The sequence below is a fragment of the Pezoporus occidentalis genome, unplaced genomic scaffold, assembly GCF_034315485.1.
Source record: "Pezoporus occidentalis ecotype Australia unplaced genomic scaffold, CSIRO_AGI_Poc_V1 ctg1, whole genome shotgun sequence".
NCBI lineage: Eukaryota > Metazoa > Chordata > Aves > Psittaciformes > Psittacidae > Pezoporus > Pezoporus occidentalis.
This window is the reverse complement of record NW_026912778.1, coordinates 13,615,316-13,642,111: the sequence shown is the minus strand read 5'-3', so window position 1 is coordinate 13,642,111 and position 26,796 is coordinate 13,615,316. Positions and strand designations below refer to the sequence as shown.

The following is a 26,796-nucleotide window of genomic DNA, read 5'->3' as shown; positions in this document are numbered from 1 at the left end:
GGTCATGACTGTTTGGGAGGCAGCCCGGTGTGAGTGCGCTGGGTCTGACGGCCGGCGGGTGGGCTTGTGTCACTGCTCTCAGCTGCCTGGTCAGGAGCTGCAGCAGAGGTGCCGCTGCAGAGGGAGGCCGCTCACACGAGGAGCCCCGGAGTGACCGGTGAAACGCGGCAGCAGGTGTCCCGGCCTGCGAGGCGCTGCGCCCGTCTGCCGCGGCGTCGCGGCTCTTCCCTCCCTCAGCCAAGCCGCGCTGGGCGGCGAGCGCGCCCTGGGGCACTGCAGTCGCGACACGCCCTGCCCAGCCCCGCTCCCAGTCCCTCCGCCGGCCGGCTCCTCCCCGCGCCGCGGTCCGTCGGGGCGCCACGAGGCCGCTTCCCACAGCCGCTCCGGCCTCGGCTCAGCCCAGCGCTCCGGCCGGTCCCGCCATGCGGCTCTGGGTGCTCCTCAGCCTGCTGCTGCTGCAGGAAACGCTGCCGCACGGTGAGCCGCGACCCCCGCCGTCCCGCCGGGTTCCCCGGCTTCGCGAGTCGCCTCGGGCTTGCCTTGCAGCTGGGTCCCCTCCCTCGGCCTCAGCGCGGCCGCCCCTGCCCCACTCGGTCCATGCCAGCTTCTGGGGCCGGGGCGGAGCCATCTCGGGGGCGGCGGGGCTGCCGTCCTGCTGGGCAGAGGCGGGGGGAAGGCGGGCGGCTCTCGGTCTGTGGCCAGCGAGCCGCCGAGGCTTTGCTCCCGGGACTGAAGACGAGGTTTCAGTCTGTGTTGGGGTTGTGGGGGAGGTGTTCGTCCTCACAACAGCCGGCCTTTCTATTCAGGGTCGACGTTTGAACCTGTGCTTAAATCTCTGTGCAGCCCTGGAGGAGGGTCAATGCTGGAGGGGGTGCTCAGGTGTAAAGAGTAAATGAAGTGGTTTTGTGCATGGTTGTTGGGTTGTAGAGAGAGCCAGACTCCGCTCCTGACTTAGCTTCAGGTTGTGGTGAAGTCTTGGTGGGAAAGGAGGCAAGTTTCTGACTGGAAAAGGATAGTCGTAACCGTTCCTTTTAAAGACTATAACTAGGCAAGAGAGAGGCTGTTTTCATCTTGTAGAATGCAAACTTACTAAAATGTGTTCAGAAGGAATAAAAATAAAAATCCCTTTGTTTTGTACCACAGCAGGCGTGTGTAGCTTGTGGAAGGGTTTGTAGAGAAATCGGAGGGAGGCTCCGAGGTGCACGGTGGGAGGCAGAGAGGTAGATACCACCAGCAGCCCAAGGGGTCATCAGGGAAGAAAGTTTGTGTAAGAATGTAAGACCTTCACCCTGAGAGCTCTTAAGCACTGAAAGAAGTTACTGGAGGAGGCTGTAGGGTCTGCAGCCTTTGGGATAGTTGGACAAGGCTCTGAGCAACTGAACAGGGCAGGAAGGGACTTCGAGAAGTCCTTACTATCCCCATCCTTCTGACTTAAGTGCAAAGGAGTTGAACTCCAGACCAGTGTGGTGCAGGAGGTGATTTCTGCCGGAAGACCCACTCTGTGGGTGTGCATTACCTCACAGAATCATAGAATCATAGAAGAGTTAGGGTTGGAAAGGACCTTAAGATGATCTAGTTCCAACCCCCCTTCCATGGGCAGGGACACCCTACGCTAAACCATGTCACCCAAGGCTTCATCCAACCTGGCCTTGAACACCGCCAGGGATGGAGCATTCACAGCTTCCCTGGGCAACCCATTCCAGTGCCTCACCACCCTTACAGTAAAGAACTTCTTCCTTATATCCAATCTAAACTTCCCCTGTTTGAGTTTTAACCCATTACCCCTTGTTCTATCATTATGGTCCCTAATGAATAGTCCATCCCCAGCGTCCCTATAGGCCCCCTTCAGATACTGGAAGGCTGCTCTGAGGTCTCCACGCAGCCTTCTCTTCCCCAGGCTGAACAGCCCCAACTTTCTCAGCCTATCTTCATATGGGAGGTGCTCCAGTCCCCTGATCATCCTCGTGGCCCTTCTCTGGACTTGTTCCAACAGTTCCATGTCCTTTTTATGTTGAGGACACCGGAACTGCACACAATACTCCAAGTGAGGTCTCACAAGAGCAGAGTAGAGGGGCAGGATCACCTCCTTCGACCTGCTGGTCATGCTCCTTTTGATGCAGCCTGGGATACAGTTGGCTTTCTGGGCTGTGAGCGCACACTGCCGGCTCATGTTCATTTTCTCATCGACCAACACCTCCAGGTCCTCCAGACATCAAGAAAAGTGTTTCCTATTTGAGAGTCAATAAAAGCACAGGATGAGAAATGTCTTGAAACTTGGGCAAAAGATTTCCCAGGCCTGTGTTCTTAGTTTGTCTAGTTTATGTTGAGGTTTGACTGAGTGGGTCCCGCTATGTCATCCATGAACTTAGCTATGGGAGAAGGTAACCTGGTGTGTTTAATGCCAGTTCCTTGTTTAAAGCTAGAGGTGTAAGTCGTCATGTAGACATTGTGATTTCAAAATAGCCATTCTAATTTAGCTTGTGTTATTAATGAACAGTGAAATATGTCCCTCCAGTTTGTGTCACCATCTATTGTCTTTATAAGTGTTTGGATTATTAGCTTTTCATTTGAAGTACTGTAGAGATGTGGCCAACCTGCTTTGTTACGTTAGTTGTGATTACAAAGGCTCTTGCCTCTCATCTTAATCCTGGTGGTTAAGAATTATTCTTTATGGTAACTTCTCATTTGATTTATTCTTTTTTCAAGGAAGAATTAACCAGTATTAATGAGTTGAGAAGTTTCCGATGCTGCCAAGATGTAGCATGGGGCTGCATGGAATGGTAGGCCTGGCAGACAGTGAGCCCGATTCCTTTGTCCCTGTGGGAGACCTTGCTTATTCTGTTCTTCAGCAATTCTCTAGGTGGACACCTGAATAAGATCAGGGACCTTCTTGAGTTATAACATGTGCAGCTATGAGGCTGATGGAACATGCATGTGGGCATAGGTGATGTCTGTCTGAAGTCTAAGCTGGATGCTTTCTAGGACTCTGTCACAAACACTTATTTGGGGATTGTTGTGTGTGTAATTTCTGTGAGAACAAGGGGCAGCAAACGGTAAAGGATAGGATGAGAGGAATACTGTGAACGAGGAGCAGAAGTGCTGCACTGTGTTATTTCTTTGGTGTATCGATGCATAGTCTCCTGCTTTGGAGACTGTTAGTAGGGGCCATGAATGTACTGCTGTAGAGGAAATCAGTACGGTGCATCTTAGAACTGACATTAGGAGCTGATCAGAGGTTGAAAGAAGTTTTCTCAATATTTTTCTACTAAGTCTTAATTTTTTATTTTTATTAATTTTATTAATAAGTGCCATTGCTAGATGAAAACACTGAGGGCTCTGCACGTAAATCTAGTGAGACAATACCAGTAGCCCAACATGTACTTGCATAAACGAGCTTGTTGAGTTTGTTCCCTTCCCTGGGCAAGTCTTACAGTTTGGGTAAAGAAATGGAATTCTGTGTTTCTAGAGGGATTTGATTGTGTGTCCTCTTTATTTTAGGTGATAGTCTATGTTCCAGTTATTTTATTTGTTGGGCATAGCGATACTTAATTGAGTGATGAGAGCAGGCAGAATTGTGAGGCACAGAAGTGATGGTGTCAGTAGATACCTGGACAGGCTGATGGGGAGTGTTGGGGGAGGAGCACAGCACTACTTGCTTGGCAATTCACCTCTCGAATGTGGCAACTGAGGCACGTACTCCAGTTGTGGTGCAACCGAAATAGTTTATTATGTGAGCTTACAGGCTTTTTATAGACCCCTGCCTAGCGGTTAGTAATTGTTAGTATGGGTTAGTTTCTTTTTGGTACTTTTTGCAACATCATATGCTTTTCCCAGCCAATGACATTACTGATCACGCGCCTTTTCAACCAATCACATTATTGTCCACGTGCCTTTGCTTGAACAACTTATTTGTTCTTAGATGTATAAGCAGGTTTTTCTGTTACCACTTTCTGCTACATTATTACTTTCCATTTTCCTTGAACATGTATTTTTTTCTCCCCTCAGCCCACACTGGAGGCTTTCCAGTAGCTCCTCGAAAAGTCCCGGGTACAACATCTCATCTTTGTCTTTCAGTAACTTTCTTTGTTTCAATATCTACAGTTCTTGGAAGTTATCTCGATGCTCTAACTTTGATTCCTCTTGACTCCCATGGTTTGCAGCTGCTGAGGGTCAGGATGTTCGTGCTCTCGTCCAGGTCTGCTGGCGCAGCTTCTTGTTCAATATTCCCCACACTTGGGCAGGTACAGCAAAGAGGCAGAAGCAGGTTTTCTCTGTAGGAACGTAAAAGCTTCTCTGATGGTGTTTTCTGAAATGCCCCTGCTGTCACCTGCAGGGAAGTCCAAGGTCAGACAGACAAGAGTCTCACTGTGTGGCTGGGAGTTGGTGTGGAAGGAAAGTGTTCAGACTTGCTGGGAGCTACAGGAGTGTGGAACAGAGGGAGCTTGTGCAGAAAGGAGAACCTTCGTTTAGAGAAAATCAAAACCAGGCTTCTGGCAGTTAAAATTGAAAAGCTTTCATAGGGGAGCCCTTAGCAGTTTCTTAAAGGCAGAGTGTCAGGTGTGGAAGAGCACACAGTTTGGGATGATGCATTTGCTTGGGGTGAGGTTTTATGATCCATGTGCCTTCAAACAAGTGTCAGGTTTGAGGCTGGTGGAATGTAGTAGAGATGATCAAGAGTAGTTTAAACAAATAGTCCAATTTCAGTAGAGTTTGGGGTAAAAATAAAAGGGTGGCTGGACCAAGGCTTATGCGCTTCTAACAGACAGATTTGGAAAGTGCAACAAGGAATAGGAGCAGTGAGTTTGAAATGGGGATGCTTAACTGTTTATCAGGTCTGTCAGTGGGACCTTCTAATACTAGGGCACAAATTACACAGGAAGGATGGAATAGCTCAACCCAAAGGAGAAGTGGCAGTATGTGTTGAAGAAAGCTTTAGTGTTAAATCTGATTCCTGGTGAGTTTGGTCAGCAAAAGTCATCTGGACTGAAATACCAGCTCAGTGGAGAGCAACTAATGTGTTAACTGACCACCCAGTGTGATGGAGGGAATGACCGCTCTGTTAAGGAAAATCAGAGGGGCAGGAAGGACTGAATAGGAAAGAAAAAGGAAGAATTACCCTCACATAGGTTGGATGACACATGTCGGGTTTGATGCCAAGTGCAATTGTTTAGATGCCACAAATGATGATTTCAGAGAACCCCTGAAGAAAGCAGCAGGTCTGGACTTGATCTAGAGCAGTGCTCAGGTAATTGGATTCGGATGTTGCTTTAGGTCAGCCAGACAGCAGATTTAATATTCTTGCAGGAATAATAAAAGCCAAAGAAACAACTGATGCATTTAATTTTGGAAGGGGGAATTACATAAGATGAGGAGGCTCATTAACTCACATATGGGTTAAATATAAAAACCAGAATAAGGCAGATGAAAAGAGTTTGAGAAACAGCTTGCACAAGGGATAAAACCAACCATAAATCCTTTTCTTCCTGTGATGTGCTGGGGTGGAGCAGGGGAAGATGGCCCCAGAATTTGTAAGGCTGGTAGGAACAGGGATAAGAAAGAACACCTACAGAAAGTGAAACTTAAAAACTCAGTTGTGTGCACCTATGGAGATGCTTAGCGAGGTTTTAATGGAAAATGGTGACATGGATAAGCATATTGGAAACCTTGAGTACAGTATTCTACTGAGCACTGTAATAGCAGGCTCCGAGGCAGAATGTTTGCCTATAGGGAGAATCATTAGAGGACATTTCTCATTAATATGCCAAACTAACTGGCTTTAGAGAAAATCAACAACATGAACAGCATTTAAGTGCAGTGAGTTGATGATATACACCTGAGACTTAAATTTGAATCTGATATCGCAGAAGTCTTAACTTGGATGCATTGCCCATCACGTAACTGTTCCTTTCCAGGGAAAAAGTATGCCAGTATTGTAAGATTTTTGAGGGAGGTATGGGCACAAAGTCAGATCTCTGTAAATTGAACTCATGAATAAATAAATGAAATACAGAAGTCAGTATGGCTTTATATGGTTGCCCACCTCTCCCCCTTCAGAAATGTGTTTTGTTTTGTTTTATAGTTATACAGTGTGGCCATGGATGAGCTGGTTGAAATATTTGGATTCCTGAAGGCTTTTCATAAGCCTGTTGTTAAAGGCTTCATGGGAACTAAGGTGCTGCAAGACCTCTAGTGGCGTAATAACTAATAGAAAACAAAGAGTAGGAGTTAATCTTCAGGTTTTGCAATGTGAGCATAGAATTGTTTTTATCCAGCTGAATTTCACAGGGATCTTGTAAGGCACATGCTTTTCACCATATTGATAAATCTGCTAAAAGGAAACTTTCAGCAAAGAGTTGCGGAAGGATTACTCCATTTTGAAAGACTGGGTGGTGAAAATTGTGTTGGTAGATGCAGAGTAACACAGATGACTCAAACTTCATACACACATTGATGTGTTTCTACTTAGGAATTCTAACCAATGATTCCTACTTAGGAAAGTGATCTTGGAGTTATGCTGGATTATTCTAGAGAAAGTCAGCTCCTAGTACTACTTTCTTGAAAAGTAATGAGCTCTTTAGACATGAAAGAAGACACTGCTAATATGTACAACAGTGATGTGACTGTATCTTGAGCCTGGTGTGCAGTCTGCTTTTGTCTTCATTACCCAAGCTTGTTGTAATTGAACTGTTGTAACATGTATTCTTCACAGGGAAAAAATAAATAGAGTAGGACTTGTCAATCCAGGAAGGATATGTTTGAAAGACACTTAAATTTTGCTAAAGTACAAGTGCTGCAGAGAAAGCTGTTGAAGAAACCATGGATATTTATTCAGTTAATACAAAACCTAGGAGGCATCTAATATTTATGTATAATTTATGTAGCTTTGAAAACTGACCAGTCTAATCAATGAACGAAAAATCCACCAAGGACAACAAAACAGCAACTGCGATTCACAGATTCCTTGAGCTAAAGGTTCTTGGGAAAGAGGAGACTAGTCTGAAAGGAGCAGAGATGGGTGCCCTGTTCCCTGGTTGACATCTAATGCTGGGTGGTGTCAGTGCAAAGATGTTGGCTAGGCAAACATTTGGCCTGACCCACTGTTGCCTTTCTAATGTAATGCAGGTATAAATGCTCCTGCACCGTTTGCCCCTGTAATACACACACTGTGTCACTTGCTAGGGTAATGTGCTCTGAGTGACTAGAAAAACCCTACTTCATGCTCTGCTGTGGGAGGCAGCAGCCATTCTCTGAAATGTTCCTTTCCATCATTCCCCCAGGTCCAAAAAAGTTCAGAATGCATTGGGCAAACCAAGGTGACTACAGCGTTGCTGTCTTACAGTTTATTTTCCAGTTGGTGTGAGACCTGAAGGCAACTGCTTCTACACAGGCAGCCGTCATGGAGTCACAGAATGGCTGAGATTGGAAGAGACCTCTTGGAATCACCCAGTCCAACCCACTGCTCGAGCAGGGTGCCTAGGGTGCTGTCCAGTTGGGTTTTGAGCATCTCCATTGATGGGTACTCCACTAGCTCTCTGGCAACCTTGATCACCCTCACAGTAAAATGTGAAATGTTTTCTTATGCTCAGATTGAATTTCCTGTTTTTAAAATTTGTGCTCATAAGGCTCTGTGCCATTTAAGAGATGTGGTGTACCTTAGCCTGGACTTACAGAAGTGGAAGGCTGAAGCAGTGCAAGATATCCAGGCAGGGTATGGGAAGTGTCATGGGAGCCATCAGTGGCAGGAGTCTGAAAGTGCTGCTGTTCATGCTGCAGCCAGTACCGGTTTTAATTCTGTTAACTCAGTATACAGCAGGGCTATTTTTAATTGCAGAGGGAGCTTTTGGATTGATTTGTACAATAAATTACCCGAGCATTTTCATGTGGAAAGGCAGTGTTCAATGTGTGAATTAGCTGTCAGGCAGTTATTGGAGTTTTTGGTGTCTGGGGCAGAAGTTTTACACTCATCTTGCAGAAGATCTGTGCTTCCTGCCATCAGTCAAAGTAGGAGTTTTCTTTTACCTTTCTTGAATTAGTGACACCTCACTTTTCCCTTGCTTTGTTTTTAAAGGCAGCAGGACGTCCCTGTTGTATCTAGCAGGTAGATCCACTGTTTGCCTCTAAATAAGGTCCTGTTTTCATCTGGACTGTGAAAATAAATGGCTGCTGCAGCAGAGAGGTGATGAATTAAATACTACCTCCAAGTAACTTAAGTGCAATTTGTGTTTTCACAGTACTTAACTGAAAAGAAGAAAGCTACATTGCTGTCAGTATATTATAAATCATCATAAAGCTTCACACTTGAAAGTTTCTCTTCATGTGTCTGTCTTGGTAGCATGGTGTGTGAAAAGGCCGTGCAGAATTGATGTGTGTGTGGCATCCTTATGAAGGTGGAGAACTTGAGTAGTGTTGTGCACTAAATGGCAATGACATGAGGTAGAAAAGACAAAAGTAACTGGAGATAGAAATGCTGTATTTCTTTCCTTTCCCATTTCTAAAGTTTTCATACCTCACATATTTGTCTGTTCATGTCAACTATTAAGTATAGATTTTTCCACATGTTGAAAGCTGTTTTTTTGTTGTGTTTTTTTTTTTTCCCCTCAGGAAAATGGGTCATGCCAGAGACTTCAGAAACTTATGGAAATTAGCTCTTACTTGTTTTATGAATCCTTTATAGGAAGAACAAAACTTTAGTTATTTTATTCTCTGTGGTGAGGAAGATTTCTTTTTGCAAAATGACTGTGTAACCTTTTCTGAATCAATAACATTGCTACCTTTTCTTTACTAGTTATGGGACAGCCTGCGAAGAGTAAGCATCCCAAAGAACCTGGGGAAAACAAAATTAAGCCTGTTAACAAAAGAGTAAAACCCAAGGCTTCTAAAATGAAGGAGAGAGAATCTGTTGACTCCTCTTTGAAGTCCCAGTCCATACTGACACAGGTGATGGATAAAGGTCACTACCAAAAACTAGCTCCCACTTTAAGCCTGTCTGCAGGACAAAGCATAGAACTGCGATGCAAGGGGAGTAATGTTACTTGGAACTATCCTTCATACTTAGACACCTTTAAAGACTCCAGACTCAGGTAAGCTGTTTTTCATGGTTTTGAGGGGTTTTTGTTTTGTGGTTTGCCACCACATTCAAGACCATTGGGGTTTTCGTTTTGTTTGCTTGTTTACATTTTTACAATCAAAGTATTTCATCTCGTGATTTCTAATGTCAGCAGAAAAGGATGAGCATCTTTCAGACATCGTGAGTTACTGCTGTGTGGTCTGCACTGTGGAATAGTCTTGTATGTGTGAACTAGGCTTCCCTCAAATAGATCTGAAATAGAAGATGCAGTCCAGCAGGACACCAGTGTGCTCCAGCCATGGACAGGGAGCCATATTAGAGCTAGTCCAAAGTAAAACGCTCAGTGGGTGTGATGTCAGGTATCACTACCAACTCTGTAGCTCTACAGAGGCCTGCTACTGGTGGCCTGTACTGGTTGCCAGTGTAGCTACCACCTGAGACGCTAAGATTAATTTCCTGAAGAGGCTGAAACGAGATACTCTTGTAGCATCTGAATCTCTCAATTAGCAAAAACATACACCAACCACCATGCTATGGAGCAAGTAAGAGCAGTCTTTACTTTTTCAGTCAGTTATCTTTGTATGACAAAAAAAAAAAAAAGGGATTGTGAAGTCTGTGGTGTGGCAGAGTATAATGCTGAAGATAGTCACCTTGGGGTTGGGAATGGTTTTTCTTCCATGTAGTGACATCTTAAAGGAAATTGCATAAATAGTTGTTAGAGACCCCTTATCATCTTTGTGGCCTTCCTCTGGACTAGCTCCAACAGCTCCACGTCCTTGTGTTGAGGACACCAGAACTGGGCACAGTGCTCCAAGTGGGCTCTAACAGAGCAAGAGCAGAGGGGCAGGATCACCTCCTTAAAGATGAAAGACAAGTAGTGAGGAGACTGTGGAGCACTGTGAATGATGCCCTAAGAATGAACTGTAAGGAACATTTCTTTCATTATTAGGTGAGAAAAGCACAGAGGTATGAGGAAATCGGCTCCTGTTGTCCTTTTGTTCCTAAATTAAGTGTGTATGCTGTTTGTAAACAACTGGCTGAGGTTATCTGAATCTCTGTAATCCATTTCCCTTATTTACAGTATGATGCTACAGTCACACCCAGTTAATTAATTTTTCAGATATATTCCTCCACTTAGCACTTCTCTTTCAAAGAGTGTTGAAGATTGGCAGTTATACACCGTTTTCTTGTATATCCTGACATTCATAAGCCAGTTCTTCTGTGCTTGTCCCATGATGGCTGAGGAGTTCAAGAGCTACCCTGGCTGAATAAACCTCTGTAGCTAGTGCAGTGCTTCTGTCATAGTAAGTTACAGCAGCAAGCCTGTTTCTGCTGAGGGCTTATCGCAGCAGCAGCTCTCAGATGATCTTGTGTCCCGTTTTAAACAACTATTGCTTTTTCTTCTGCAATGTTTTATCTGGATGTATTCCAGTAGGTGGCGTTTATCAGCTGCAGGACAGACCTGGCCTTCAGCAAGTCAAAGCTGAGCCTGCAAAATAACATCAACAGGAGCCATATGTGTGCTGGTTCTTGTTTTCAAGCGTGTGTTATGTTTTGTGCATTTGCAAATAGGTTGGTGGAATGATTTGGTCCTGTATATAGAGCGGGTCATGCTGTCTTGAGTATTAGCATCTGGCACTTAACAAAAGTAAGGCAAGTATTCACATTTTTGAAGAGGACTGTGAATGCTACTTCATTATTTGACTGTCTGTTCCTCTCTTGCAAAATGAAGTACTATTCTAGTGATGCACATGGGACAGAATACCAGTATTTACGGTAGTTTTGGGTGGGGGGAAGATATGGCTTTCCTAAGCATGTAGTTTGGCATTTTGTAGTTTGAAGTAGTTTGGGGTTCTGTTGCTTCAGCAATTTACCTTTTCTGTTCTCAGTCATGTTCACAGTATTTGTAATTTTTTAACCATATTACAGAAATTAATAATGTCAGACAAAAAAAGCTATAAAAAATTTCTCTGGGTGGATATAACTTGTCTGAGTATTCTCTTTTAGAAATATGCTAGGCTTATATCTAAGGGTCTGTATTGAAATATGATGATCTTTGTTTTAGAAAAAATATTTTGAAATAAGTTGTTGAGGCAGTAAGTGTAGGCTGTAAGTCTACATCTAAAGACTGTACTCTAGTGTATATCTACATCTAAGTGTAGATATAAGCAGAAGGTCCTGTAATCAACTTGAGAAATTGAAAGCATAGATGAGTACTACACTTCAAAGTCACAGAATAGTGATAATTTATGGTGACAATTGACCGAAGGATCATGTGCAGTTACGTTTTCATCACATTTTTAGCATGACTTTGGTAATCATCTCAAGATCTTTTCTAGTGTTAATAGATGCACGTGAAACAAAGTCTGCTCTATAGAATGTGAAATCTGTATTCTGTGGGTTTAGAAAGCTTTGATTTGAATGTAAGTAGAAATGGCATAAAGAGGGCATGTTATTTAGTTAGCTTGGTTGGTAAGTGTATTGGCAGCAGCAAAGGTTAACTCAGAGGAGCCTAATGTTCCTCACAGCATACAAGACCATGCACAAATAACCAACTGCAACAGGCAAAACTTGAAATTACATTCATTATTTAAAAACAAAAACTGAATATAGGGCAAAGGGGGGGAATCAGAAAAAAATACTATCAAATGACCTACAGCAAAAATGGTTTAATCGTCTAGGTAGATTTATGTCCTGTATCTTTTAACATTTTTTGAGTGCATAAAGACCAAGTCTGATGTAATCCCTTTGTTGCCAGTTAGGTGTGGGGTAAAACCCAAGCTAATTAACTGGGCTGAGCGCTTTTTACTTTGTGTTTTCATGCTGGTCTTGCTGGAGTTGGGGCATTGGTGCAAACAAGAGTTGGTGGCTGCACCAGGGGAGAAGTGATTGAGCTCTGAGGCAGTAATAGAAAGTCGAAGAGCCTGTTGCTGGGCTCAGAGGGTAAGTGTGGAGGAGGGACAGTAGTGATGAGGCCCATGCAATTGCTGTGAACTAAGGACTATGATTCTTTTGTTCATTTGTAAGTCTACAGTAACAGATGCTCAGGTATCCAGTTCATGGTTTTCCTTTAAGTAATAGGAGGGATGCACAAATTCAACTTGTCTGGTGGGAATTTTAACAGTAAGCAAGGTGTTTTGTATCTCCTGGAAGTGCTAACGTCCTCTAGCTGCTACTAGAGAGCAGGATTTAAGGACCCTGACATCTAACAGAATTGCAATTAAAGGAGGCAGAAAAGACCTTTAAGGTTCAGGGCAGCGAGGGCATTTGTAGCTTGGTTGCAGAGTTTGTTAACTCTTCTTCCAGGGCAGGAGCTGACACTGAAGAGGCTCACTGTGTTCTGTTTTCCTGTCTGTAGCTGTGGGAGAAGAGGGTGTTTTGTTTTGTAAATAGTTAGATTTAGCATCTATATAATGTATTTCCTATGGATAATTGCAGAAAGTAGGGATAAAAGCCAGATGTTTTGTTTCTGTGCCATGCTTATCATATTTTTAACTCATCCATATGGTAAGGAGAATACAGCAGCCTGGAGGACCATATGACTTTTCAAAGAAGGAAGAGATTATTATTAGAAAAGCCATTCCTGTAGTATTAGTGGCTGTGTTTTCTTTGAGTTTGTCTTTGTGGGTGTACTTTACAACCTGTTAAATAAGATATTTTTGCTTGCTGTACCAGAGAGTCTCAGGTTTTAATAGGTCTGTAGCTGTTAACATGTTAAAATTACCATATGGGTGGAGGGGAAAGATGCTGAGTGAAAGGAGGAAGGAGGTACTTTGGCTGTTTCTTTTTGAGCCGGAGGAGAAATCCTCTCCACTATCCTAATTGGAGTAAATAACAGTACACACTGAAATTATTTACTTTGCTTTAGTGACTGCAGCATGCAGTGCAACTCTGGGGAGGAAGCTAGAATCATGCAAAGTTGGCTCTTGAGTTAAGGACGCACAGCAGCTTTCTCCAGGTCTAGCTTATTATCTGTAATGCTGTCTTGCCTTGTGCAGCGTAAATGCACCCTGCAGAGAACTTCTAGTCTGAAAATTTTGTGTACTGGCTGAACTGGCCGAAAATCTGGGGCCTGTTAATGATCAAAGGTAGGTCATGCACCTCCATAACAGAAGGGCTGGAATGCTGTTTTATAAGACTGTGCATAACAAATTAATGACAGTAGGCTGGCCTAGAAACTGGATCTGCAATGTATGAGAAGGATCAGAAACTGACAGGGATGAAAGAAAAATAAGGACAAGCACATTTTCCTTTTCTCATGTGTTATAGCAAAAAGCTGCTCTAGATGATGGCAGTCTTAACTTCATATGGTCTCTGCTCTGCCTGACCTGGAGTTTGAGTTTCCTGATGAAGACCAGCTGTTTTTATCACAGGACTTTACCTGATAAGTAAACTCATGTGAAATGGAACTGCTTCAGTGGAAGAAGCTGGGGCAAGAGCTGGATGTGCATCATATGTGTGTGCAGGGGATGTATGGACAGGAGCATTCTCGCAAGCATTGAGGAACCTGTATGTTGTGGAGGGCAAAATTAGACTGCTTTCAGTGAATGCGGGCTCCTCCTGGCTTTGTGGGACATCAGTTATGTTCATGTGTAAGTGAATTCCATTTTGTTCCATGTGTTCTGAAGTCTGAAAGCTAGGATTGTTTTTTCTTGCGTGAAGCAGCAAGAACGCTATGTCCTCTACTAGTGAGCTGTGTTGGAGATAAGCTCTGTTTTGTTGGTATGAATGCAGCTGCTTGAGAGGAGTTTGCTAGGTGCTCTGCAAGTATGCAAGTAATGCTGTGTACACTGATTTCTGTCTTTTTTTTTTTTATTTTTAAGCTTCTAAACTTCGCATAATTTTTCTGGCAAAGATCTTTCAAACTTCAGATACCTAAAGCTTAATAAGGTGAATATATGGAATAGGATTTTGGGGTAGTTTTCTAGTTCATTTAAATAGTCTTGAAATGTTTGTATATACGACCTTTCTACTTAGTGATATGTAGAGCACAGCAGATTTTTGGCTTTTGAGTCAGATTTCCCAGCACCTAAAACAGTAATGAAATGAAAATTATCCTGGAAATATTGGTCAGCTGCAGGATTTACTGTTTATAATTTACTCCTTATGGCCTGTTTTGTCTGCTTAATATGGTCATGTCACAAGTTTCATCACTTCAGCTCTCTGTTCCCAGGTTTTGTTAGTGCATGCTTGTGGATGACTACCTCGCTAGACTATTTCCATTGATTACTGGATAGCAAGTTCTCAGTTAAGTAGAACACACTGTACAGTAATTAATTAACTCTGACCTTATTTTTTTCTGTTGAGATTTCAAGCTATAGTTCAGTGTCTGCATTAATGGTTGGAGGGAAAAATGTTCTGGCATAATGATATCTCTGTAGTGTTAACATTTCCTACTGAATACTTGCAAAATATTTTATGCTAATATAGTCATGTAGCCTATGAAATGTGAACTGTGAAACTAAATAATAATACACAGTAGGACATGTTTTGGATTTCTTTTCCTGTTGGTTGTGGTACACAACATGATCTGTTGCATGAATAGGAATCTCTCAAAGCCTATCCAAAACCTGAAGATCATTTATAATGCAAGGTAGTGTATATATTAAAAATAAAAATGCTGCTTCTCCATGATTACATAGAATCATAGAATAGTTAGGATTGGAAAGGATGTTAAGATCATCTAATTCCAAAACCCCTGCCATGGGCAGGGACACCTCATGCTTCTGAAAAGTGGAATTTAACTACGTCATGTAGGACACACACATTAGCAGGTAGGAAACATGATTTAGCTTGTTTCCTGAGGCAGGCCTCAAAACTGCCCCATGGTGGCTGAGTGTACTAATGCTGTCTGAGGGCTCTAATGGAAAAGAGAATTCTCAATTAGCCCTGTTTGTATTGTGTATTTGGTATGTGTTTAATTTCTAAGCTACTGGCCTTGGCTGGAGGCCAAATGTTGGGTTGCACAAACCATTGTTTATGATCACTGGTAGTAGTGCAAACTGCTAGCAGAACACCCAGGGAGTCAGAAGTCTGGGAAGCTCATGTAGCTAGAAGTAGTGGCCTCTCTGTTTAAGCAGTTATTCTGCCTGAAATGCAGATGTAAACATAACATAGCATTTAGAGCATACAGTAGTCAGGCATGTCTATGGCACCACTCTTATGTGGTGACAAGGTGGTGTAGAGGATAAGAATTTCTTCAAAGCATGCTAATCCTCAAACCAAACGATTCAGTCAGGCACATGCCTTACAGAGTAACTGCCACATTAATAAGAAGAAATGGGAGAACAACAAATATTCAGAGAATAACAGATATTCAGAGAATCCATAGCTGAATGAGAGTATGGAAGCTCTTCAGACTTCATGCAGAGCCTGTTTGAAACACCAAAAAGAAGTTCACTATTGGATGCTTAAAACTGGAAAGATCTCTCCTGACTTGGTTAGAACAGAAATGACCTTGTAACTTGGTGTCTTGCAAAAGAAAGTAGAGAAACCTTCATGCTCTTGATGTGCTACCATGTAAAGCCAGTTGGTTGAAAATAACTCTTTTTAAGGGTCAGAGCAGCAGTGAAGTGCATCAGTACTGACAGTGGCTGTCCTCACAGGGTTCCCCAAGAAGTGGTACTGTTGCTCTGTTGCTTTTGCAGTCCATCAAAGGCAGCACATCAGACTGCCAACTGTAACACCATCTGTCTGCAAGAAAGAGTCAGGGAAAGCAAACCTCAAAATAGAAAAGAACAAATGAGACTGTAGCTGAAGAATTTCATCTATAGGACCTTTGACCCTTAGAAACATTGCCAGTACCTACATTATATATATCTACATATTTAGAAATAGTTGCACGTTTGTAAATGTCAGTCCACTGAGAGATGTATCTGGGAAATTCAGGAGGAGAAAAAAGCAAATCAAGTCTGAAATAGTCACACAGGCTGTATTTTGTGTAGTTACATGATGACACTGCCAGTACGCCTCCAGCAGTTCTCGGGGTCATGCTCTGTAGTAGCTGAGGGGTGATGAGGAAACTCGAGTGAGAGGATGCCAGTGAGGTGGCTTAGGGCAGAGGAGTAGGCGATGTGAAATGAATGACTTGCAGAACAAATCCAAGCTGGGCTAAAAGCTCTTTAATGATGGTGTTTGCAAGTGGAAACTTGGAAAAGTATATTAAAGATGGGAAGGCGTCCGCAGTGAAAGCAGGCATAAATCATCAAACAGACTCTTTAATTAAAGTACCTGCTATTTAATGGTCCTGAATTATCTTTGTTACATACTATTGAAGCAGTGGTACAGTTAATGGTATCAAAAAAGGACTGGAATGCTGGCAGGTTAACTTGCAGCATGAAAATACAGGCTTATATATGGACAAATGGAGCTAAAACATAGATGAACATGTTGTCACAGCAGTTGCAGCCCAGTTTCAAAACAGGGACTGCAAGAAATTCAAGAATGAGCTAAGACAAGTGCTAGCAAGTGCTTGTGTGTAGTTGAAATCAAGAGAACTACTCATGTAAGCAGGTATTTGCTGAAGTAAAAGGGGAAGTTTCAGCATAGCTCTGGAAGCAAAAGGTGGGTCAATTGCAGAGTAGGAATAAAAAAATAAAGTAGAAATGTACACAGACATATATCTGTGCTTTACTGTGCCTTTTGTTTTTCTTCAGTATAAAGCAGCTTGACAGGTATGGTCAGCTGATCCTCGCAAACTCCACTGCAGCAGATACAGGTGAATACAGCTGCTGGCTTCAGCTGTGCAATGGTAACAAATGCAGGAAGGATGAGACTAAAACAGGCTCAACGTACATCTTTTTCACAGGTAATTAACTCACTGGGGGTTTATTAATGGAAATATATTTGCTAATAAGACAGGAATAAAGTTACATCAGTGATTTCACTGTCAAGATTTTTCTTCCACAGTTTTAGTGGCTGTTAAGACGGTGCTGGTGAGCAGAAAATTACTTGCTTAGTGTGATTAATGAGTCCATTTTCCCTACGGATTATGCTAAATGTGTACCCAAAATAATGTATAATGCAATGGAAAGCAAATACTTCTGAAAATACTAACATGTTCTGAGCATCCTCTAAAAAATGAATTAAAAAATGCTTTATTTTTGAAAATGTGTCTGGATAAAGAAAATAAATCCGTGCAGATGATTAATCTTGTCACAGCGTTCACATGACCCCATGGACTCTTCTTCCTCCTCTCTCCACCCCTTGCAGTTACCTGTAGTGACTTAAGTCTTGACCTTATTGATCCATGTAAGGCCATTGTTTCTCACAAGAGTCTGTGTAGCATGTTGAGAGGCAAAACACTCTTAAGTACATGTGTTGCCCAGCAGAGCTTGAGATTGACTAGCCCTGACACTGCACAGATAGGGTCATAGTATGTAACTGTGTAGAGTTTACTGCTACATGGTACATCAGAGCTGTAATCAAATGGTTCACTTGTTCTTCTCATGGAGAGCATTCTCAATGGTAAAACAACGTCTGGTGCCTGATCAGAGTGAAACCATTTTTGGCTAGCAAATATTTTAGTACAAAATCCTAAACTAGGGTTGCTTGTGATATGTTTTGGAGTTAAATTAGACCATGAGACTGTGCAGAAGCCATTGATCAGAAGTGCTTAATGTTCTGATGATACATTCCTTTAGAAAGACCGGAGCGAACTTTCCACTGAAGTTATTATATAAACACTTGTGCTGGAAAGAGGAATTTCAGTTTCATATTTCTAAGAAGCATGCCAAATATGGAACTACTCTTTAACTTTCATTCTTAAAGTGCTAAGTATTTTACCTACTTAGAGAAGCAAATCAAACAGTTGCCTAAAATTATGTGTATGAAAAGGCTGTAGCTCCAAATAATATCTGTTTCTAATACTTATCTTACCAGTGGTGGTGGGGGGTTTTATGTGTGCTATCCTTTAAAAGTGGTTGAGTGAACAGAATTAGATCCAGATGAATATTTGGAAACTTGTCAAAAAGGAATTCCGAAGATTTTCACAAGATTAATAAAATTTGATTACAGTGAGGAATACTTTTCTTTTTGATTTAATGTGTTTAATGCAAGCTGTGTAAATATATACTCGCAGGTTAGAAAAGTTGCTATTTTTTTTTCTTCTGTGGATGCACATTTAAAGCAAAAAGCTTTGGGTAATTTTTAATACTGCTTATAGCTATTTTGTCATATGTGCTTTTGTTTCTGTTAAGCCAAGATGTAAATATTCCAACTGTATCAACTCTTCTGCACAGATAAAGAGGAACTTTTTGTACCTACTCCCAGTTATTTTGAGATTGTATACCTGAACCCAGATAAACCTGCAGTCATCCCATGTCGCGTTACTACTCCTTCAGCAAAAGTAACTCTGCACAGGGAATTTCCAGCAGAAGAAATTGAAACAGATGGAACTGATATTGTTTATGATGTGAAGAAGGGTTTTGTCTACCAGCACCCTACTTCTGATCATAAGGGTATTGTCTACTGCAAAGCAGAGTCACAGGGAGCACCTCAGATTTCCATCAAGTATCACCTACTGTATGTGGAAGGTAAGTTGCAGTTCTCTGTATGCTTATACTGACATTCTCCTGGCGTTGTTTAGAAAACAGTACTTAAAAAAAAAGTAAAATATATAATCACAGAATTTTAAAATGTTGATTAGAAGCATATGTGATAAATCTGTAGGTTTAAATTCCAGCAGTTTCCCACTGTAGAGGGGAGAGTTGCAGGTGCACATCACTTACTTGTTGCAATAAGGAAGCAGAGGCAAAAATTGACTCTTAAGCTTTATCAGTGTATTTAACTTCAGAAACTAATTTTCTTCTTCCAAACACTTTCTCTTAGTTCCCAAGGGCCCGCCCTCAACCACAATTTCAGCATCATCCAGCAGAGCAGATGTCAGTGACAGCATTCACGTAATCTGCACAGTCCTTGGTGAGCCGGATGTAGATGTGAACTTCAGGTGGCAGTACCCAGGGCAAGAGGTAAGAGATGCATGCCCTGGCTGAAATGGTGTGTGCTTTGTAAAGGTAATGTCTTCAGTGCCAGTCAGTGTCTAGAGTTGGAGTAAAAATTCCTTCAGATTGTGGTGTCTGACTCTTCCTAGCCCAGGCATGCTAGCAGGAGGAGGCAGCACGTTCCTTTTGAATTTTCCTTGTCATTCCCTGAGAGCCTTGAAGTAGCACAGGAACAAAGCTGGAGAGCTCTGCCCATGTTAGTAAAAATCAAGCTCAGCAGAGCTTGTTCTTCCCTCGGGTTTCCATTCCAAAGACACTTGGCCTCTGGCAGCATTTACAAAGAAAATCCTCAGACGGGGTCAGAGCCAGGAAGCTAATCTAGACCAAGCCATAAATCCTCACTGATGCCTCTGCATTTGATATACCTTCCATCTTTGTGGCTCAGGCACATGAATCATCACAGCACAGAATCTTTTAATTGCTACCCACATCCAGAAGCACAGAAATCTGCTTCTGCCCTGCCTCATCTTGAAAGAACCTGTTGGAAACATCCAGTGAATCTTAGAACTTTGGTCCTTTTTCTTGCACAAAAGGTGTATCTGACTGGCTTCATTGGTGATCCCCTCTCTTCTCCCTTTGCCCACCCTGAGCAGTTACAGTAGAGACTTGTTTATTAACCAGCCTCATTCTGCTGCTGTTTATCCTGAGCAAGCCAGGAGCAAAGGAAGGACTGCTGGAAGATGGAACCCTTCATCAGAGGAAAGGAATCCTCTATGACCTGAGGGTTTGCATTGTATTCCACTTGCTAGCCCTCCTGGTGCTGGGTTGTCAAGGGACCATGTAGAGCTTTCTGAGGAGGTATTTGTATCAACACTGAGGCAGCAAAGAATTAAGTAATTTAACAGCAGAGGTAATTGTTTAAGTGGGTGGTTGGAATTTAGTGCTTACTAGGCTTGAGAAAATTCAAATCTAAAGCCCAGAGGTTTGCTGTAGCTGTTAAGATGGACACTCTAGCACTGATTGAATATGAACAGCTACATACATGCAGGTGATCTCCCATGAGTGTAGTGCATGCTGCAATACAGGGCACATGGTGGCTGGGAGAGAGACTCTGGCCTGTGACCTGACTCTGCTCTAGGAAGGACTGGATCATTAGACTGAACAGTCTCAGCTCCAGCTGTGCCTGGGGATAGGGAGGGAAAAGTTGTGTTTGGTTTCTGACCCAGCAAAATGATTAAGTAGATGTCAGAGTAGAAGCACTGCATGCATGTTGGAGACAACATTTATTAAGGAACTGTTCTCATACTGCAAAGGTAGGGGTGAAGGGAGAAGAGAGAGAACGATCAGTCATTCTGGTCAGATACACCTTTTGTGCGAGAAAAGAGACTGGCAGAATTCTAAGGTTTGTTGGATGTTTCCTTTCACTGCGGCTGCTTTCAATGCAGGGAGCTTAGTGACAGCTTTTGTTCCCCTGGTGACCTGGCGTGTCACCTACCACTTGATCCCTGAGCAGAAGCATCACTTCAATCTCTGCTTGCTGCTAGGTACATTGCATTGGAGAGACCCCCCCGTCTCTGTAGTCGCTAACCTCTCCCTCGTACATTTTTTTTTATCCCTTGCCACTCCCTGACAACTGCATTTGGTCATTCCCCTGCTGTGAATGCTTACTGATGCATACCAATCCACTTCATTAATATGATTCTCTCAAACTAGCTTCAAAGCAGAAGGCAATTAGTTTGAGGAAAAACTGGGCTAGCAGGAGCCCAACCTGGCAAATAGCTTCTGCCATACATGGCCTTTACCTTCACTTTCACTAGGGTCAGGGAAGTTCTCTTTGCTTTTTCTAAGAACTAACTTAGTCTTGCATTATGTGTGTGGTAGCACTTGATTTTCAGGCTGGCAACAGGTTTGTGCTCTGCTAGGTAGAGTTCTGCAGAGTGGCTTGAGTCCTTCTAAAGGGTTAAGAATTTCTGGGTGAGATGACCACTGTAAGCAAAAGAAGTTCTTGCTGGCTGTAAATGTGTGTCACTTCTTTAGGCATCCCCTGAGCTTCACAAAGACTGGCGGCTTCTCCTGGACTGGTCATTTTGCAAGTGTGAGACGGTAGCTCTGGCACTAGATAAGTGTCTGGTTTACCCTCTTGCTACTATTAGCTTAAGCCTCATAGCATTCATGTTGGTAAACAGCTAAACCATCTATTTTCTGAAGCAAGAGGAGATGGTTTCCCAGCAGAAGCCTCTCTTACCAGTTTTATCCAGGTTATTGATGGAAGCTGCTGACTAGCATAATGGCTTTTGGAAGGGAAGAGACTGCCTTATTCTATCTTTGGGCCAGTTTATGGCATGCAGGCCTTTGCAAATTTGTGCGGTGCCAGGGAGTGTGACCTGATAAACAGTCCATCAGAGAATTCACTTTTAGAAAAGCAGGGGGGTTAGCACCAATTATATATGATACCATTGCAATGTAAGAACATCATTCTAAGCATCCTTATTCATATTTTTGGCTTTGAAGTTGCACATTCTTGAAAGCATAATGTGAGGATTGATTTAGGATTTGTGAATTGTTAGTTTGCTTGTATGTTATACAGTGTTTCTGAAACTAGAGGTGGGGGAATTAGTTTGCAACACATGATTTAAAGCTATTATCTGTGCTAAAGAGAAATAGGTAAAGCTTGGGGAACCCACTGATGCTGCTGCTGTCTTCCTTTTTGAGGCATGCTGAAATTCAGTCTGAAAATAAGCTCACGTCTTCCCTGATGTCTCATGCAGGATACCTTGCCTATTTGTTCAAGTACCCAAAGGCAACCTTAGTAAGTGGCCTACACCTGCAATCAAGTTCATGTATATACTCCAGGCAGAACTTTGGCAGGCCATTGCTTATCTAAAGATACACAGTATCCGCACTTGAGTGGAAGAGCTGCTGTATTTAGCCTTACTTGGTGTAACTTAGTGGTAGGTAAATATTTAGTGCAGGAATGTTGCTGCAACTGCCAGCCACCTTAAGTTTCCTCACTTAAGGCTGTCTATTGACTATAGGCTTCCTGCTATCTGATCTCTCAGGGTTTGATAAGGTGATGTCACTAAATGCACTTTGCAGAATCATGTATTTTCTTATGTGGTTGGTTGTTTTTATTTGTTTCTTTTAAACAGTCTGAGAGGCCTGTGATTATCCAAAACTTCTGGAGACTGATAAACAGAGGAATTGGACATACCACAAGAATCTCAAAGAGTATTCTTCTTGTTGAGGGTTTTGAAGCCAGAGATGCTGGAAACTACATTTGTATAGCTCAGAACCTACAAGGAGAAACAACAGTAGCTACTAAAGTTGAACTAAATTGATCGGAGAGGCTTCTGGATGTGGAACGAACTGTACGTTATTTGATACTATAGCCATTTATTTTCTTTAGTAACATTTAAGTGACATTTTTCTCTATCGCTGTCTTTTTTCATGCGCTATCAATGCATTCCATATTCAGTAGCCTGACTGGCCAAAAGAGAGTTCCCTACACCCAGCAGTAGTGAGTTAATAATACTACTGTGAAGCATTAAGGTTTAAGCCTGAACATGCATAGGGTTTACTTTATTTAGGAATAGGTGCTCTTGGGCTTTCCTTTGCATATGATCTTTTTCTTCAAACTCTTTTCTAAGGTTAACCTGCTGAATGGTTTGTGCCTTTGTGTATGTGAGAACTGAGAGGGTATGAAATATCCTCAGAAATTCACCAAGCAGGTCTAGCTCTCCTGGTGCAGTGCAATTTTAGAGTTGAGAGTACTGTACATGTTTGAAACAGTATCAAAACCAAACAAAAACCACCTCTTTTTATGGAATTAGCCAATAGCAAATGTTTATTTTGCAAGAGTAATTAAATTTCTGAATATTATGAAAATGTAAATGTATGTGTGTGTGTGTGTTTGCATTTCATGTTTGTACAAAGACAAACACATAGACTTCTCATTCCTGGGGAAGATTAATCCTAAATACATATTAAGGTGCTGGAGGGCACCTCCACAGACTTGTAAACTGTTGGCTATGTTGGATTTTTCTTCTGTTGTTGCATTCTTGCAGTCTCATACCATGTAGCTTACTGAGAGGTCACTTAGGCTTACTAAATCATGTAGCAGAGTGTTTGCTAAAGGTAAAACTTGCATTTGTTTATATAGTATCATATCCAAAAAAAAAACCCCAACCAACAACTATAACATTAGAATAATGTTTGATTATACAGCAGAATCTTTTCTCAGGTTAATAACAAGTGCAACTTGACTGTATTACTTTACTTAGAAAACTGATGTGTCCTAGAAGAAAACTGATGTTTCTTAGGAAAAAAAAGATCTCATTTATACAGAATTGTATATGGATAAATAAGCAACTGCTATCTTCATCCTGGGTTTAGTTACCGGGGCAAGGGAAGAGACTTTGCCAAAACATCTACCGACATTTTACCAGGTTCTTACCTCTTCTCTGCAATGTTTTTTCTTCTTGGCCTCAAGCACAGAAACCATGTAAGGTACACCTTCCAATACAATCAGATCAGTAATTGATTTCCTTCAAAATAGCTAACAAGTGGGAGATGTGTCACCTGCTCAGGCTGGTTCAGTAGCACAGCGGATCACGAGGTAGCATCATTTCCTTGGTGACAGTTCAGCAGGAGTGGAAACGCCGATGCAGATCCGTTGTTGCATCATTGCTTGAGTAGTGACCCTTGGGTGAAATGGTTACATGTACCAATCACAAGCAGTTCTCAAGACTCATTACGGCTACAGAAGCAGTGCCTTTAAGGAAGAATTTTTGGTGTTTGGTTTCCCCCCTGCAGACATCAAAATGATTTCTGTAACTGTCAACAATGAAAATTAGCTTACTTTGTATTTTACATAGTTCTCATTTTACTAAAAGTCTTCTGGGCAGGCCTGATTCTTTTTTACATTGATGCAATTAAACATTTCCACATAAGTGAACAGTGACATGAGGGAAGAGAATGAAGCCTGGGAACCGAAGGAAGTGACTTGTCAAAGTCACATGCCTAAGCCCACCACTATTATGTCAATGTCTGTACGTTGGTCACTGCTCTGCTATGGTAAGGGGGCAGCAATGGACAACAGGTATTTATTTCTTAAGGCTTCAATGATTATTCCAGCTTTCTGATTACCCCTCAACTCCAGCTCAGCCCTTAATGATGTCCTGGCTGTCAGGCAACTACAGCTTTAAAGAAAGATCAGTGGTTACTCACTGTCTAGAAGGAATTTCCTGGACATGTCTTTGGTGTTTGTAACGTGAAGCTTCAAGTCTTCAGTTAGCATAAGGAAATGATTCACCTCAAATTTTACTGCAGAACTCATATAAAGACCTTTAAAGAAAAGTACTGAAGAGAGGTGAACTATATTATGAATAGTTTGAATGGCCAGAAACTATTTGGTACAGATATGTGACTTAGTTCCTTTGAAATGTAGTATTACAGTGGGAACTACTAGTTAAGGCTTAGTACCTGAAGATAATCACTTACTTGCATGACTAGCACTAGACCTTTGGCATATATTTATGGCAGCTGGTTTCTAGCTTTTCCTTGAAGGAAACTTTATGCGAAAGAAATTAACAAAAAACATGTACAAGTTACTGGATCAGACAAAGCCTTTGTTAACACACAGTATTTAAGTTAAAGCTTGACATATTAATACTTAGGGAAAAATACTGAAACTGTGCTTACAGGTGAACATAACTATTTAATTCTTCTGAACCAACAGAAGAACCACTAAGCGTCTATTTCTGTAGTCTGATTCCTGTAGAAAAGGATTCTTCATTTCTTTGTTAGACCATTAAAGATTCTACTTGCAAGAAGTTTAGAAGTGAAGAAGCTCCTGTATTGCAGAGGAAAACTATCAACAAATTACCAGTCTTGGTGTTATTTACTATGACACACTTTTCTGTACTAGGAGGTAAGATAAGCTTTCCTCTGCTGTTACATGAAGGGGCACACTGTATTTGATCTTCATACGTTAATATGCAATCTCCTTGCATGTTTCCTTTGAGGCAGTAACATTGCAACCAAGAAAATAAAGTTCTTACGTCTGGCTAGACAGCTGTTCTTGTGACATGACCTGTAAACTGCTAAACTCTATTTGACTTCTCTCACATAACCTCAATAAGGGGAGCATTTTAGTAACATGAGTCCTCTAGGATGCCTTTACAGGCAGATGCACATTAAGCCAACTGTACTCAAGTGTTTTACTATTGCTTCGTTCTGTAATGTTACCTGCATTATCTGTCCTTTTTTAAAAACCCAGCTGAAAGTGAGTTGCTAATAATCACAAGCAAGCTCTGTGTAACCTCTGCCTACATAAAGAAAGAGTTGCAAGGGTAGAGTTAAATTTTTCTGTGAATGTTTTTAGCTGAACATTAGTAATTTGTTCAGTGAAGCGTCACTATTGGTGTTCTGCTATGATGAGCAGGTACTAAGAGTTTGTAGTACTTGAAGGAACGTTCCTCTTCCTTACTAAAAGATCCTGTGATTAACAGAAGCAGGAGAAAATCCCTTCAATTGGTACAAAAAAATTTATTTAAGCATTCAGCTCAAATACATGTAATCAAATCTTTGACCACAGAAAATAAGAATGTTCCAAGATACACTTTAAGCCCAGCTGTAGCCCGCAGAGGATCTTTATAGTTCAATTTGAAACCCCTAGAAAACATTGTAAGTACTGACACCACTAACAAGTGGTATTGTACAGTGCCTTAAAGAGGATTAAAAGAGAGCATAATACTCCATAGCAGTGGCACCCTTAGCTTGCACATTAGGGAAAATTAAGTAAATTTTATGATTAAATAGTCAATCACAAGTATATTACAAGTTTTACTTACTGTATGAGCACTGCTAACAACAGTCTTGTTTATATCTTTGTGTTCCTCATTACTAGCCAAGAATTTTCAAGTCTTGGGCAAAATGGTTTGAACTGGTTCTCCAGCGGAGTTACCCAAACACTTCCCACCCCCTTCATTCCTGCCCCCAAGCTACTGAAAAAGACGGAAACTCAGCAGATAGATACCATTTACCAGAGCAGTTACTAGCAAAGCTGGCTAACACCATTAACTAGTCATGTACCATTGGTCCTGGAAGTGGTGCTGTAAACCTCAAGCTACTGTAAGCTTGTAAGAGGCTGTTTTGTAAAACTAATTTGAAGTTGAACCTGTGTTTAGTAGGTATGATGTAGACATCTTAAACAGGTCTGACCAAGGGTGGAGCACGGCTACATGATTACATTGTTGAAGCTGAGCACATGACATTTCCAAAAGTGCTGGTGCTCTCAGCCTCCAGTTCCAGCAGCCAGGACAATTTTTTTCCCTACTCTACAGAATCTCTTGTATAGGATCTTTTGCCACATGAACTGGCAACACACTGATACACTCCAATCTAAAAGGGAAGTTATGGCAGAATTAGCAAGCTAAATCGACAGCTGTCACTTCCCTCTTCTCCTGAGGTGGACTTTGCCAACCCTGAAGGTTGTTAATACAAATGCTAGTGATTAAAAAGGCAAAGTGTGTTACCAGATACATTGGAACTCACAAATTACTTCAGATTCTTAAGAATGCACCTAATGACAATTATTGCATTTTTCTCTTTGGCTTTCAAATCTATAGCTAGTTTATCCTCAGCAGATGGCCTCAGCGGTGGACATGCTGTTTTGGGGAAATACGCAATTCCTTTTCAGCAGGTACAATGAGAGATCTAGTTTTCTAAACCTGCAACTCGACTGGTAATCCATGGTTCTGACTATGGCCTTGGAGCTTGTAAGCTGGA

At 41.9% G+C, this 26,796-nt stretch overlaps 1 protein-coding gene and 1 long non-coding RNA gene across 3 annotated transcripts; one reads left to right on the top strand and one right to left on the bottom strand.

The window, feature by feature from the left end:
- The first annotated feature begins 318 nt into the window (after window positions 1-318).
- PDGFRL (platelet derived growth factor receptor like) lies at window positions 319-22,899 on the top strand. The gene is made up of 6 exons (XM_062636740.1): window positions 319-477; window positions 8,786-9,080; window positions 16,723-16,874; window positions 18,307-18,600; window positions 18,896-19,035; window positions 22,158-22,899. Exons 1-6 carry the CDS (start codon window positions 423-425, stop codon window positions 22,344-22,346), a joined length of 1,125 nt encoding a protein of 374 aa, XP_062492724.1. The 5' UTR covers window positions 319-422; the 3' UTR covers window positions 22,347-22,899.
- On the bottom strand, window positions 18,832-26,750 carry LOC134173112 (uncharacterized). 2 transcript variants are annotated; one of them, XR_009968148.1, is made up of 4 exons: window positions 23,587-26,750; window positions 22,220-22,301; window positions 21,254-21,419; window positions 18,832-19,106 (listed from the first exon to the last, which is right to left on the bottom strand). It is a non-coding gene; the product is annotated as an uncharacterized LOC134173112 (long non-coding RNA). The 2 variants fall into 2 exon arrangements; XR_009968142.1 differs by lacking the exon at window positions 21,254-21,419.
- Between the last annotated feature and the right edge of the window lie 46 nt (window positions 26,751-26,796).